General features: G+C 31.0%; 3 protein-coding genes across 3 annotated transcripts; 1 reads left to right on the top strand and 2 right to left on the bottom strand.

The window, feature by feature from the left end:
* The first annotated feature begins 1,943 nt into the window (after positions 1–1,943).
* LOC107956104 (protein piccolo) lies at positions 1,944–3,562 on the top strand. The gene has a single exon (XM_016891847.2). The coding sequence runs from the start codon at positions 2,037–2,039 to the stop codon at positions 3,156–3,158; it is 1,122 nt and encodes a 373-aa protein (XP_016747336.2). The 5' UTR covers positions 1,944–2,036; the 3' UTR covers positions 3,159–3,562.
* A 5,007-nt stretch (positions 3,563–8,569) lies between these two features.
* Positions 8,570–9,947, bottom strand: LOC107954437 (cytochrome b5). The gene is made up of 4 exons (XM_016889996.2): positions 9,795–9,947; positions 9,602–9,696; positions 9,151–9,217; positions 8,570–9,036 (listed from the first exon to the last, which is right to left on the bottom strand). Exons 2-4 carry the CDS (start codon positions 9,686–9,688, stop codon positions 8,774–8,776), a joined length of 417 nt encoding a protein of 138 aa, XP_016745485.1. The 5' UTR covers positions 9,689–9,696; positions 9,795–9,947; the 3' UTR covers positions 8,570–8,773.
* Positions 9,948–10,709: 762 nt separating this feature from the next.
* On the bottom strand, positions 10,710–11,820 carry LOC107954436 (homeobox-leucine zipper protein ATHB-12). The gene is made up of 2 exons (XM_016889995.2): positions 11,358–11,820; positions 10,710–11,267 (listed from the first exon to the last, which is right to left on the bottom strand). The coding sequence occupies exons 1-2, from the start codon at positions 11,703–11,705 to the stop codon at positions 10,908–10,910; spliced, it is 708 nt and encodes a 235-aa protein (XP_016745484.1). The 5' UTR covers positions 11,706–11,820; the 3' UTR covers positions 10,710–10,907.
* Between the last annotated feature and the right edge of the window lie 2,238 nt (positions 11,821–14,058).

Below are 14,058 nucleotides of genomic sequence, written 5' to 3'. Positions count from 1 at the left end.
ATATTTAAAATATTTTTTATAATTTAATTTAAATTTAAAAATATTTTTATATTTTAAATTAAATTTTGATCGAGCCGGGTTATGATTTAAAAAACCTTGTTTAGGCCGAGCCAAGCAAGCTTTCCGACCATGAACAAGTCTATTAATTTATTCCATTAATGCTAATAAGATCTCTCCAAACTTTGAGATATTCGTTCAGTCCATATTCAATTATATTTAAACAAGGTTTTAATTTTCATTTAGATTAATTATATATCAAAAATAATATTTTTGTGAAACAAATTATTAAGTATATAAAATATTGGTATAAATTAAGTTTTAAGTAATAATACAAACTCTGGATCAACTCAAATTAATTTTAATATTTTTTGGTTCTAAATACACTATATTAAAAAAGATTTATATAAAAAGGACATCATTTTGGTAAATTGCAAAGACAATAACTTAAGTTTTTAAATTTTTATATAGCATATTTTGAAGAAATATTTACCCAGTGTATTTAAATTTAATTTAAATTGATTTGTAGTTTCTATACTGATACTTTATATATTTTGTAATTAAATTAACATAAAAATATTTTTGATATATAATTAACCTAATTGAAAATAATAAAAAAATTTATTCAAATTTGATTTAATATAGACCAAATGAATAACTCAAAGTTTGAAGAGACCTTATTACCATTCATGTATTAAATTAATAGATTTGTCCATGCGCCAAGCAGGTTACTCAACTTGGTAGGCTTGACACGACTTAAGTCAGGCTCAGACAAGGTGTTTTATATCTTGAGTTGGATAAAAAATAGTTCTGAGTTTGAAATTTTATTTGGACTCGGGTCGGATAAGTTTAAGTAAATAACATTTTTTTGAGTTTTTGAGATTTTTTTGTTTATAGTTTTCATAAATTATTTAAAATTATTTTTATATTTTTAATAAATTTTCAATTATTTTTAACGTTCTTATTGAAAATACAAAAAAAAAAACAAAACAAAATTTTCTTGTTTATATACTTTTAAATAGCAATAACAAAATTGACACGATTGTAAAAAGAAAAAAGAAAAAAAGAGTTAAATTACTTTTTTTATAGCAGCGGAGTCAACTATCCTAAGAATAAAACCGATGGAGGGACGAAAATTAAAACACAGGAAGTAAAATTTAAAAGAAATGAAAATAGTAATATTCCAGGTTCCACCTTAAGAATTCCTGTGGGAATAGAAAGAGAAACATAAGATTAGATGTTTCAAGTTTCGACGGTAAGCAATCATTTATATAAAATATTTAACTAAACCATCAAATCAATCTCAGCCGGCAAAGTAAGAAGCAAGAAACAGACAGCAACGGCATCAGTTTTCTCTTGTAAGAATCTGTCACAGTTTGGGGTGTGAAGATCTTAGGGAGAGATATGAAGAATCATGGAACCAAGTTTTTGTGATCTGTGAATTGGTTAAGAATATGTATAAAGTGCAATGTAGCCGCCACCCACCTCATTCAAAGAAAAAAGGAACGGTTATGATTGTGGGAGAAAGCGAGGCACCATCGACACTGCAAATTCCTCCAGCTGTTTCCACAAATTAATACTATTTCTGGAATTTCCAGCATCTAAAAGTCATTTCCATTTCTGTTGCTGGATGAGCAGTAGACCAATCAGATCAGTCGGCCGAGGATTCTAATTGAAAAGAACCAACTTCTTTTTATTCCCACCTGTGCTCAAATTTTGATAGCTTGTACATAAACTGCAATGAATTTCTTATTGCACGTTGATAACATGGAACTTTGACTATCTGACTTATATTTTACTAGAATCAGATTTGACCCCTTATAAATTACACCATTATATTCCTATTTGACTTTTGTCTGCCCTTAATCTGCAGTATCAATTGCAATTGGTTGGATGCTTTTCTTTCTCAGTGGATTATGGTTTGGGGCATTTGTGCATGAACCAAAACTAGTATATAAATCTATCCTGCTAGACGTTTTATATCATCATTTCTTGTGCATTTAGATTTAAGCCTTTGATCTTTCAAACCAGTCCGCATTATGTCAAACCAACCCGCACCAACTCGACCTTGGTTTCGATTGACTTCCATATCAAGGTCACCACCCCAAGAACCCGCTCCAGCTCCGCCACGACCAGCCACTCTTGGACCTGCATTCAGGCCTCCACCAACTCTAGCTACTCAACCGAATGCCGCTGCTTCACCACCAGCAGCTGGTGGTGTTTCTTCGGTTACAACATCCCCTGTTGGTAGAGCTTCTCAACCTTCTTCGCCAGCCGATAAAAAACCTACAACTTCCACAATGGCTCCTGCTACTGTCAAGACTTCTTCAGTGTCTGGTTCCCCAGTGAAGACTGTGTCAACTACTTCTCCAGCCAAGCCAACCACCACGGAAATTTCTCCTGCCAAGAATGCCCCAACTACAACACCAGTTACAAGTTCCCTAACCCAAAAATCTGCCTCCCCTGTGACTACCACGTCTCGAATGCCTAGCCCCAAAGCATTAACAACAACTGCAGTCAAACCTGCAATCCAAAATCAAATTCAATCACCGAAGACCAAACTGCCAACTGCTCGACCAACTTCTCCTTTAACTCTCCCACTTTCCCAGATGAAAGGTCAAGCAGAGCGTGAAAAAAAGATCCCTGCTGAGGCCGACCAAAAGACCGTGCTCGTTCAAAAGATGATTGACAAGCCAAAGGGATGGCTATTTGGTGACACTCGCAAGCCTAGCATTCCGCTGAATGGACACAAAGAACCATTCAAGGAAGGTGAGACAAAGGAGAAAGGTCGTGGGAATAAGTATTCTTCTGATTCTGAAGATGCTGGCATGAGGATCATAACAATTACTGGTGATAATAAAGGTGCTTTCATGAAGATATTCCAATCACCCCATAAAAATGTGTTTCAGGGCCAAAAGAAGGCCAATTCTTCTAGCGGCAGAGGTGAGGCAGCTGATGGCAAGATGAAGGCAAAAAGAAACTTATCAAAGACAATGCCTACGAATGCATTCATTAACAGCAATGTGCAAGGGATTAATAACTCAATTGTCTACAATTCTTCATGCACTCAGCATGACCCTGGTGTGCACCTTGCTCTCAACACTAAACCAACCCTTGGCGGATTCCATGTCAAGGAACACACCAATGGCTACAACAGCTAGAGAGAAAGCAAAACATCAAATTAAAGGGGTTTGAAGTGGTTTTGTTTGTTTGAATTAATTTAGGTTACAACACTTAAAATGTTTTTGAGAATAAATTATACTATATGTGAGTTGTTTGAGTGAGGAAAGGGTAGATGGGTTCGGGTTCTTCGATACCACTCTTCGAGGTGTCTAATTGAAGACAATCCAAGTCCAGGCCTTTTAGAGTTTAGAATTACGGGAATATAAATATGCTAAATTTGGAGTGTGATAATAATGGCGGATAAAACCATTGTGTTTGCAATTGGCATTGACATATCCTTCAAACTTTCTTTGGCAAATGCCAGTATTGCAATTTTATACGCTGTTAGACTCATGTTTCATTTGCTCCCTATTTTATACCATAATGTGATTAAGACACAACTTTTACCTTTCATTACACTTGGTATTAGGCAGGGGGCCGACCTCCTTAAAATCAATTTTTTTCATTTAACCCTTTATAATTTATAAAATTTTAAATTAGTAATAGAAAAATTACACTTTAGCCACCTAAAAATGATAAAATTTTGATTTAATTCTCTAAAATTTATAAAAATATAGACTATTAAAATAGCAAAATTATATTTACTATCATAAAAATATATACTTTAACTTCGTCTCCTAAAATTTTTTCCCCCTAAGTCATATTTTTAGATTCGCCACTAGTATTAGGGATTGCAACGGGGTGGGACAAGTCGGATTTTTTCCTGTCCCTACCCCGACCCCGACCCAAAATTTCATACCCGACATTAAAAATAATAAACCCACTCCAAACCTTGACCTTGAAATTTTATAAAAAATCTAACCCCGATTCGATTTGATCCGACCCAAACTTATTTCATTTTATTGCATCAAACAAAATTTTTAATTATAAAAGAAATTAAATCAATTAGTTTAAAGTCAATTCCCAATATATTATTAAATCAAGCTGGTAGAATAAATTTTTTTTATAATTACAAGTATGTGTATAACGAGGCAAACCTCATATATTAACTTATTGAATTATAATAGAAACCCAATATGTAATTTTTAAGTCATGGCCTAAAAGCTTTCCTATTAAAATTATTGAGAGGTTAAATTGTAATTAAAAAATTAAAAAAAAAGAGAGATATTTTTATAAGTGGGGTAAATTTATTTTAAACCCGATCCGACTCGATTTGTCTAGTTCTAATTTTAGAAAAGAATCTCCAAGTCTGTAAAATCGGATCGGGTCATCCCTATTTGGTATCCATGGGAATTTCTCCTAAAGATAAAAAGGGGAAGTGGATGAAACTTCTCACATCACAAATCTGAATAAAGTATTCCCGAAAATCTGTCGATCTTTCAGATGTAGATTCGGTTTGGCCCTTCATTCTCAACCTATAAAATTCAAATGATAAGTTTTTTTTATTTAAATTTATTTAGTTAAAGTAAATTACAAAAATAATATTATTTTCTATTTTTATTTTAAAAAATATTTTCTCGATATCACTTCATGTTTGACACCATCTTAATCAAAATTTTTAATAAAATATATGAGTCAAAATTTCATCTACAGAAAACTATCACTTTAATATTTCATTACCTTTAACAACATTCACAATTATGTAAATATTATTAAATTCAAATAATAGTAAAAGTATTGAATATTGAATAATAATAACACCTAAACATCTCGAATAATAATAAAAATCAAACTTTTTTTTATGGAAACAAAACCTATTGAATAATGTTAAAATATGATTTTCCAGTAATTTTTTATATGTTATTTTGAATGAAAATGACTTGCTAATACATATATGTATAGTGCTAAATATTAATTTTATTTGATATATAACTATAAAACTAATTAATCTAAAATAATAAGTGTAATTTAACATGAATCCAAAGTCTAATTAAGTGGTAATAACTATTACTTTTTTTGGTATAATTACAGGTGTCTTTATCCATTTTGTGGTCTGAGAGTGTGTTGTTTGGGCCGAATGTGGTATTTAAGTAAAACCTTCCCAACCAAGACGACTTCAGGATTTGAACTTGATTCAAATGCTCGGGGAAAAGAAGCCCACTTCCTCTTCTTCCAACCAATTGTTGATACAATAACTATTACATTGATAATTAAACATATTAATTATAATTATAGTCATTTTGTATTAATAATGCATTACTAATGTAATTTTATATTCAAGATTTGATAAAAAAAACATTACTAAGAAAATAATTATAATTATAAATATATTATATTATATTATATTATTGATTTTATATAATTAAAAATATGGGAAACATAGTTAATACAAAATACTAATTACTAATTGATCGATTTTCTTCATCTTAATTTCTTAAATAAATATGAGTCATACTATTTGTCGAATCGAGAACTGCATTTGATTAAATTGATTTGATTAGATGTAATTAATATTTATAAAAAAAACTAATTTAACTATAAAATATATTTATTTTCTTTTGATTTTTTACAAATAAATTAAGAATAAATAAATCTGTCCATTTTAGATTAGATTACCAATATATTGATATTATTTATATAAATAATGTTAATCTCACACATTTAATTTTTATTAATTATATAAAAATTGAATTTTAACATTACTAATTATTATCATATTTAAATTAATCATATCTAATATCAATTTAATTAAAAAATTGGATTTTGTTAGCTCGAATAATCAACTCGAAAATACCAAGAGGGAGTGAATTGGCATTTTAAAAATTTTGTGATTGTTAAGAAAAAGATAGAGACACGTCTTTATATGGTGGTTCGACCCCAATTGCTTGCTACACTACCTTAGCTTTCCATAATTAAAAATTTTGACAATCTTTGAGGACAATTTTTAACCTTACAAACCTCCTTAAGGTTTGGGTTTAAGGCAAAACTGTTAGCTCGATAAATCAAACCGAAATTGCCAAGAGGGGAGGTGAATTGGCCTTTTAAAAATTTGGTGGAAGCAAAGAGAGAAAATAAAACAATGAACCCAAAGAATTAGAATGGTTCGGCCCCAATTACCTACTCCACTATCTTAGCTTTCCACAACTAAGGATTTTCCCAAATTCACTAATTTATTTAACCTTTGAGGACAAGATTTAACCTTACAACTCTCTTAAGACTTTTACCCGAATTTTAAGATAAACCCTCTCAAAGAATTACAAAGAAAGAAACTAAGAAATAATCCTCACACGATCAAAGTGTTTGCTAATTGAGCACAAATAAAATATATACAAGAAAATTATAGAAGTATTGGGCACAAATTAAGGTTGTTTGATTGATGATTTTGTTTGAATATGCTTTCTTGTTATTGTAAGAACTTTAGAAGCTGGTATTTATACCTCTAAATGATTTCCAACTGTTGAGGTTGTTGTGGTAGTTAATAGAGTCGTTGGGGATGTGAAAATCAGAGCATTTAATACACCTACAGCAGCGAGTATCGATATCAAATAAGAAGGTATCGATATTTATTGCAATAAATGTTAAATTCAATGACCGTTGGAGTTTAACTATCGATACCAAAACAATTTTTATCAATACCTTAGGAAAATGTATCCATACCGTATCGATACTTTGTTGATTTTATAAAAAAAAAAACAGAATGCCATTTTGGTATCGTTTATTTGAAGGGTATCGATATTTCAAAATTATCGATACTTGGCCAAAAAGTATTGATACTTTTTGGCCTGGAACAATTCTGACTTGTTTGAAAAACAGTTTGATTTGTTAAAATCATTTTAACTTGGTTAAAATTATTTTAACTTGAATTTAAAGTTGTTTCAAAAATTTGCTAAGAGTTCAAAGTAAATATTTAAAATTTTATCTCTTAGACTTCAAATCGAAAAATCATTTTGTCAATTTTATTCAATTTTAACTTTTATTCAAAAACACTTTATTTGTTATATCAAAACATTTTATCAAATAAAATTTGGTTTAACAAAAACCCTCTCAAAGAGAATAACAAATAAGCAAACTAAGAACAAACCCTAACAAGATCAAAATGCTTGCAAATTAAACTCAATTATAAAGAGAAACACTTGAGCTAAATGAATACAATGAAAGCTTACAAGTGTGTTTAAAGAAAATTGTTGAGAATTATAAGCACAAGGTTGTTTTGATTGATCTTTAAGCTTGATAATTTCTTTAGTTGTTGTAAGACATTTGGAAGCTGATATTTATACTCCCTAATTGATTTCCAACCGTTGTGGTTGTTAGAGAAATGAATGGAGCCGTTGGGGATGAAATAACAAGTGGATTTAATTCACTGGCAATCACGAGTACCAATACTTGTAACAAGGTATTGATATTTTTAGCATTTAATGTAGAATTCAGTGACCGTTGGAGCTAGAAATATCGATACCAGTGAACTTTTATCGATACCATATGAAAAATATCGAGACTAGGTCAATACTTGGCTAAAATGTTTGAGAAACAGAATGTCACATTGGTACCGATTTTTTGGAGGGGTATCGATATTTTAGAAACTATCGATACTTCTTGGTCTGGAGTTATATTGACTTGTTTTAAAACAATTTAATTTTGATTGAAAAATTCTAACTTGATTGAAACCATTTTAACTTGATTAAAGGTTGATTCAAAAAGTTTTTCTAAGAGTTCAAAGTAGTAGTTTCAAAATTATATCTCTTAGACTGCATTTGAAGATACAATTTTATCAATTTTATTCAAAAATATTTTAGTTTGTTATATCAAAACATATTATCGAACAAGCTTAATATAACAATTTTTTTTTGTAATTTATCCAGTTATATTCCATGTTTTATAAATTTAAAATTTTATTAATTAATAATATATTATGTTATATTTTAAGTAGAACATTTAAAACATATAATCAAATTAATTGATTTCACATCATATGTTATCATGTTTCATTAATATTACTTTTATTATTACATAATAGTACTAATAAATTTTTATTAGAATGTTAATTTAGTATATAATTAATTTAAAAGTTTTTCTAAACTCATGTTTTTATATTTACTAAATTCTAATGTCACATGCATTACATGTGATTTTACGTATTTAATTTTTAATTAATTTTTAAATAATATATTTTTAATTCATTATTCCTATTGTTAAATCTAATTAAAATATATTAACAATTCAAATACCATATTAAAATATTAATATTTTGTAGATCAATAATTCTTTAATAATAAATATTTGTACTATTTTCAACATAATCTTCCCTTTTTACTATTTGATTTTTATTTTTATTTTCTTAACATTCAAAAAGTTGACTATAACAATTTGTAAATAATTACTACTTTTATTTTTTAATTAAACTTTTTTATCTAATAATGGTAAAATAAATTATAATAATTATTAAATGTGTAATTATTGCAACTTTATACTTATTACAAATTAATTAATATTTCTAAATTAAATATTATAATTGTTTGAAAATGTGGTATTTTCATGTTTGATTTATTATTAACAACAGAAATTTGACAGCAAAGTCCGGAATAATTGCAAGAGATTGCTAAGCCATTGTTATTAGCAACCAATAGTAGATCATTGAATATTACAACAACAACAACAAAGACAGCTTTCACCAACCTTATTTATAAGCAACCGTAATGTGGGAAAAGTAGAAAATCTAAGCTTCAGTTTTTTCCTTTTTGCCCAAGAACTGGAAACCAAATGCCAAACCTAAGATCAAGATGGGTACCAAGATCTGTAATATCTTAAACAGAAAGCCAGGTTCGTCATCTTTTTGAGTCACTGAATACGTCTGTGGTTTGATCTTGTTTGAAGGAGGAACAGTGGTGCTGTCCACCTCACCAATGTAGTATTTTTTCATCATGTTCCTTGCATCATCACTGTGACCAACATCTTCGAAATCCTGTGTCGCATCTTTTCCTGCGGAACAAGTAGTTCATAGTGGTACCAACATGAATAAAGATGAATCAAGCCGGGATAAAGAAATACGATCCGCCGGTTAATTATTGGCAGATAACAATACAATCATCTTACCACTAGCGGCTAGCAAGACTTCATCTCCTCCAGGATGATCCTCCAAGAATTGGGTTACATCATACACCTGATATATTAGTGTGAAAAGAAAATAGGTTTAAATGAACATGAAACAAGGCTTCATTGTAGTATTCAGATGGAATTATCTAATGTGGACTTATAAGCAAAAACCCGAATTTGATTTCACCGAAAATGTCAGCAATTCGACAGATAAAGGATTCAGCATCATTTTTAATTAAGTTTCTACTAATTTGAATAGTACCAGTAATCATTGGAAAACGTGGATATGCATATATGGAAATACTTGTAAAAGTTTAAATCGGAAGGGAGAATCTAATAATTTCATTGTCATACAGAGAACATTCAATTCAATATAGCCTTTCAAATTCTAGAATTAAGCTATAAAATATAAATCAACAACAAAAGAAGAGGGGAAAACCTGAAAACCAACCTTTCCAGATATCAAAAGCCAACAATCATCCCTTTCCTTGCGCTTTGCCACTTCTTCAAAAACAAAAACCTGTTCTCCAGAATCCATTTCTTCAACTACAGAAAAGAAAAACCCAGAAGTTGAGAGAGCAATGGGAGGGATTATGAGAAACTAATTGGGAAATAAATTAATAAATAGAGAGGGATTTTCTTACATGTTAGAGAGGAAGCTAAAGGAGTGAAAATCGGTGAGTTTGAACTAGACCAGCGGGTTGGATCGGGAGGTGGGAATATCGATTTAAAGAGATTTTTTGAATCAGTTAAATCTAAGATTTGGTATGGAAAAATTAAATCAGACCATAAATAAGGTTGAATTAGATTTTTTTTAATTTTTTAAAATTTTGAATAGACTAAACCAATTAGATCAATGGTCTAAAAATAATTTTAGATTAGATTTATTTATGAGTCGGGTTATTTGTTTAGGTTCGAAGATTCGTCTAAAATTTGAGAGGATTTGGGCAAAAATATTAGACCTAAAAAAGAGTTTGGGCAAAAAAATTAAGCTCATTTAAAATATGGGTCGGGCTCAGGCTTTAACATTCAAGGCTCGAGCCTAGCCTGACCCAACTTATTTTAAGTTTATATACTTTATATTATGTTATTTTTATATATTATATAATTTAAAATACATTAAAAAAATATACTAAATATATAATATTATTTTAATAAAAATATTAAAATAAGGTTAAGGCGATAATATAAAAATTTTTAATAAATGGGAATGTATAAAAATATTAAATATTAAAATAATATATTAAAATGACTTAAATTAATATTTTTAAAATATAGATAAATTTAGAAAAAAATTTAAACATGGTACTTGGTACAAATATAAAATAAGTCAGGAATCCGGGCCTGAGCACCTGTATTTGAGGCCAGGGCTGTAATAAAACGTGTGGGAGAATCGCAGTTTTATCTTACTCGGCAGTGGTCTGACCAATCAGTCGCTGGCCACGTGCTCCTCCACTCATGTGGATGTTTTTGTGGAACGCTTCATCTTTCCTCCGCCACTTCTGGTTTACAAATTTCTTTCTTAATATAAAATTAAAAAGAGAAGAAGAATAAATTAATTTTATTGGTTTGATCATATTTTTCAGAATTGAACCAACTCAATGAATTTCCCATTTTTGAGGATTTACAAGAACTAGTCGACGGTAAATATATATATGCCTCGTTCAATTCTCTCTTATATTTCCTCTTGGTTGTTTGTACAAGGAAGATTATTTTCATACATTTTCCTCCATACTTTTTTTTGTTATTTCATTTGTTCAAGACCGAAAGTCCCACCACTCATAAACACTACTGTACCGATCAAAGAGAGCATCAGAGTCAAAGCTCTGCCACTCTTCTGAAGATGTCAAAGAACCATCAGCTGGTTCCGCCATGCTTATAAAGTTAAGCTTTTCTTCCAGTCCAAAACAGTCTATCTTTGTGCCACTATCATCATCCGAGACCCCTCCAAGTGCGTGTTCCGATCTTTCCATTGATAAACTGAGGTGCCCTTCAGAATCAGACTTGACACCCTCCCCCTGATCTGACTCTCCGTCAATGCTGTTCATTGATGTCACTTGTTCGCAACACTGGCCTTCCTCTTCTGGCTTCTTAAGCAAATGGTTCAGCTTCTGCAGCTGTTATATTATATATGATTTAAAAACATCTAACATGTTATAATCTTTTCATTGCTTTCTTTGTATGCAAATGCAAAGTGAAAGTAGTACCTGAATCACCAAGCCCTGCTTTTCTTTCTTTAAACTTTCGAGCTTGGAAGCTAGAATGTTATAATTGGCTTGTAGGATGCTGTAATCTTGTTCAAGCTGCTTCGATTTCCACCGAGCCCTCTTGTTCTGGAACCAGATTGCAACCTGCCTTGGGTGCAACCCCAACTCTTTAGCCACCTCCAACTTCTTCCCAGGCTCAAGCCTGGTTTCGGACTCGAACATCAATTCCAACGATTTGATTTGTTCATCGCTGAACCTCCTCTTGTTATTGTTCTTCGTTTTGGTTGTTGAAATTCCAGTCACCGACATCATCTCCTGAGTATAATTATCTCCCCCATCAAACATCATTTCTAGGATCACTCTTTACAAGCTTTTAAGTACTACAAAGCAGTGTTCAACAAAAGGGAACAAATTTGGACTTGTGTGCTTCAGAATATGCTTATATAGTCTTTATAAAGCTCATAAGCAACCCAAGTGCGTGTATTTATAACCCTTTTATCTGCCCTTGAAACATTACCATTCGAATCTTTATTTGATTACCCCTTAGCTATGAAAAATAAAATTAAGGCTTAGAGGTCGGCATCAAGAGTCCTAGCTAGCCGTCCATTTTCTTAGCCATTGTGGCTAGCTTAACTATTATTTATTATCATAATTTAATCATGTTTAGTAATTTAACATCATGATCTTGTCGTTTTAGAGATCTCTAATTTCATAATGTCATCGTTCAAATATTAATATTAAAAAATTATAATGTCTGAATCTAGACTTGTTTTTAATCAAAAAGTATCAGACACATGAATCATGTTCCACCGGTTAACATCGAATTCCATCTCCGATTATGTCTTTGGAAAAACATTCAGGGGTGTCTCAAGAGTAAAAGCAAGTCGTTTGAGTACCCCCAAAAATATAAGCCCCGTACTTATATATATATATAAAATTTTTGAATCTCCACATTAATCTGCAAAACCTTATTCATTTTGATTTAGCAGTATTTCCCACTATTATTCTTGCCCAATATGAACAGATGCCTTGAGACAAGTATCTTTCACCTGTCACCCGTCAACCAATGGACACTTGCCACTTGGCTTAAGTCTCTTACGTAGTCATTTTATTTGAAGTTAGTGGTTCAACTTTGGAAAAGTTGATTTGAAATAAGGACACGTGCCCCAGCCTTTGTTTAATATCGTAGTTTATTTGTTTTCAAAGTACAGGTGTCTCTCATACGTTGCTTCTTCCTACGACCCTGTCTGCTTGCTCCCACGTGGCATGCAACCATAATTTTTTATTTTTCCTTTTTCGAGGAACCATTATTATTTTATGTCTTAATTGATAAAGACGGATTCAAAGTACCAACTGCAACATATTCGAATATATATATTCTTTTAATTTAATTTTAATTCAAATAAATATCAACAATGACATGCGAAATCTATAAATAATAATATTTCTATATATTTCTTTTTCAAGTTTATTAAGAAAATATAACAAATATTTTTAATAAGTAAAATCAATATTATCTACAAAGATTATTTTTGAATATTCTAATGAAGCTAAGCCAATGAGACAAAAGACTTTATGTACCCCATTGGTGTAGGTCATAATCATATCTCATGTGTGTGATTTGAGGGAATGTTGCTAATGTATTTTATTATATTTGTTTATTTATTTTGTTTTTGCTTCACACTTTCACCAAGATTTTGATTTGCAAATTATATTGACTCAAATAGTCGTATCTCTCCACAATTGGACGTTGAGGATTGTGTGACTGAGCCTCCAATTCCTTGTTTATTATTTTCTTAAATCAACACTTCTAATGAACCCTTATCAAAATTCAACTTGCTCTGGAAAAAGTAACACAGTATATTAATTAAATATTCTAAGACCAGACAAAACAAAGAGGGAAGAAACGAGAGTTTTGTATGAGTGGTAACACACTTAACTTCTTTATTTTGTATATATCATATATCTGTCCGCTGGGGTTAATTTCAAAATTAGGGTTAAAGAGAGGATGTTGAACCGTGAATGGAGTTAAACTTACTGGAGGAAGTCAGCGCATATTGTCACAATAGCAAGATTAAAGTCGCAACAAAGGCTGCTAACGGGGCAACATGGCAGGAAATGAGTGGGGAGGGGATGATACAACAGGTCCAATCAAAGTTAGCTTTTTTTGTGTGTGTGTGTTACAGGAAGTTGGTTGTTCAAAGATTTGTTGGTAATAAGATAAATGATTAGTGCATCCGAGGATAGGTGGATAACTATTGTCCATGTCAGTCTTTGAATAACATTTACATTTGTGGCTGTGGCAGTATACCGGATAATAGATATCGGCACCAACGTGGAATGTGTGTGCGAAAGCAAGGTCCATAATCTTACCTATTGGAATGATTACAGGTGTCCTAAATTTAGCCATGTTTGTTTTTAGGCCATTTGAAAAACATGGGCTAGAAGTCATGGATCAAACTGCATCCTGAAAGTTGGGTAATTTTTTTTAGTATAAAAGGAGATCATTAGACCCTTTACATAACTAGCAAAAGGAAGAAAAAAAAACATTCCAACAAGGTAAGAAAAAAAAAACACAAGAAGGGTCCTTAAGCCTAGATCTCAAGATACTTGAGCTTAGTAGATATTGATATCAATGAATTATTGACACTAGAGAGCAGAGGCCTTAGTCAAAGCCTAAGCCTAAAACACAGCAAACCAT

This window comes from Gossypium hirsutum, chromosome D07 (genome assembly GCF_007990345.1).
Source record: "Gossypium hirsutum isolate 1008001.06 chromosome D07, Gossypium_hirsutum_v2.1, whole genome shotgun sequence".
Classification (NCBI taxonomy): domain Eukaryota; kingdom Viridiplantae; phylum Streptophyta; class Magnoliopsida; order Malvales; family Malvaceae; genus Gossypium; species Gossypium hirsutum.
This window is presented reverse-complemented; position numbering and strand designations above follow the sequence as displayed.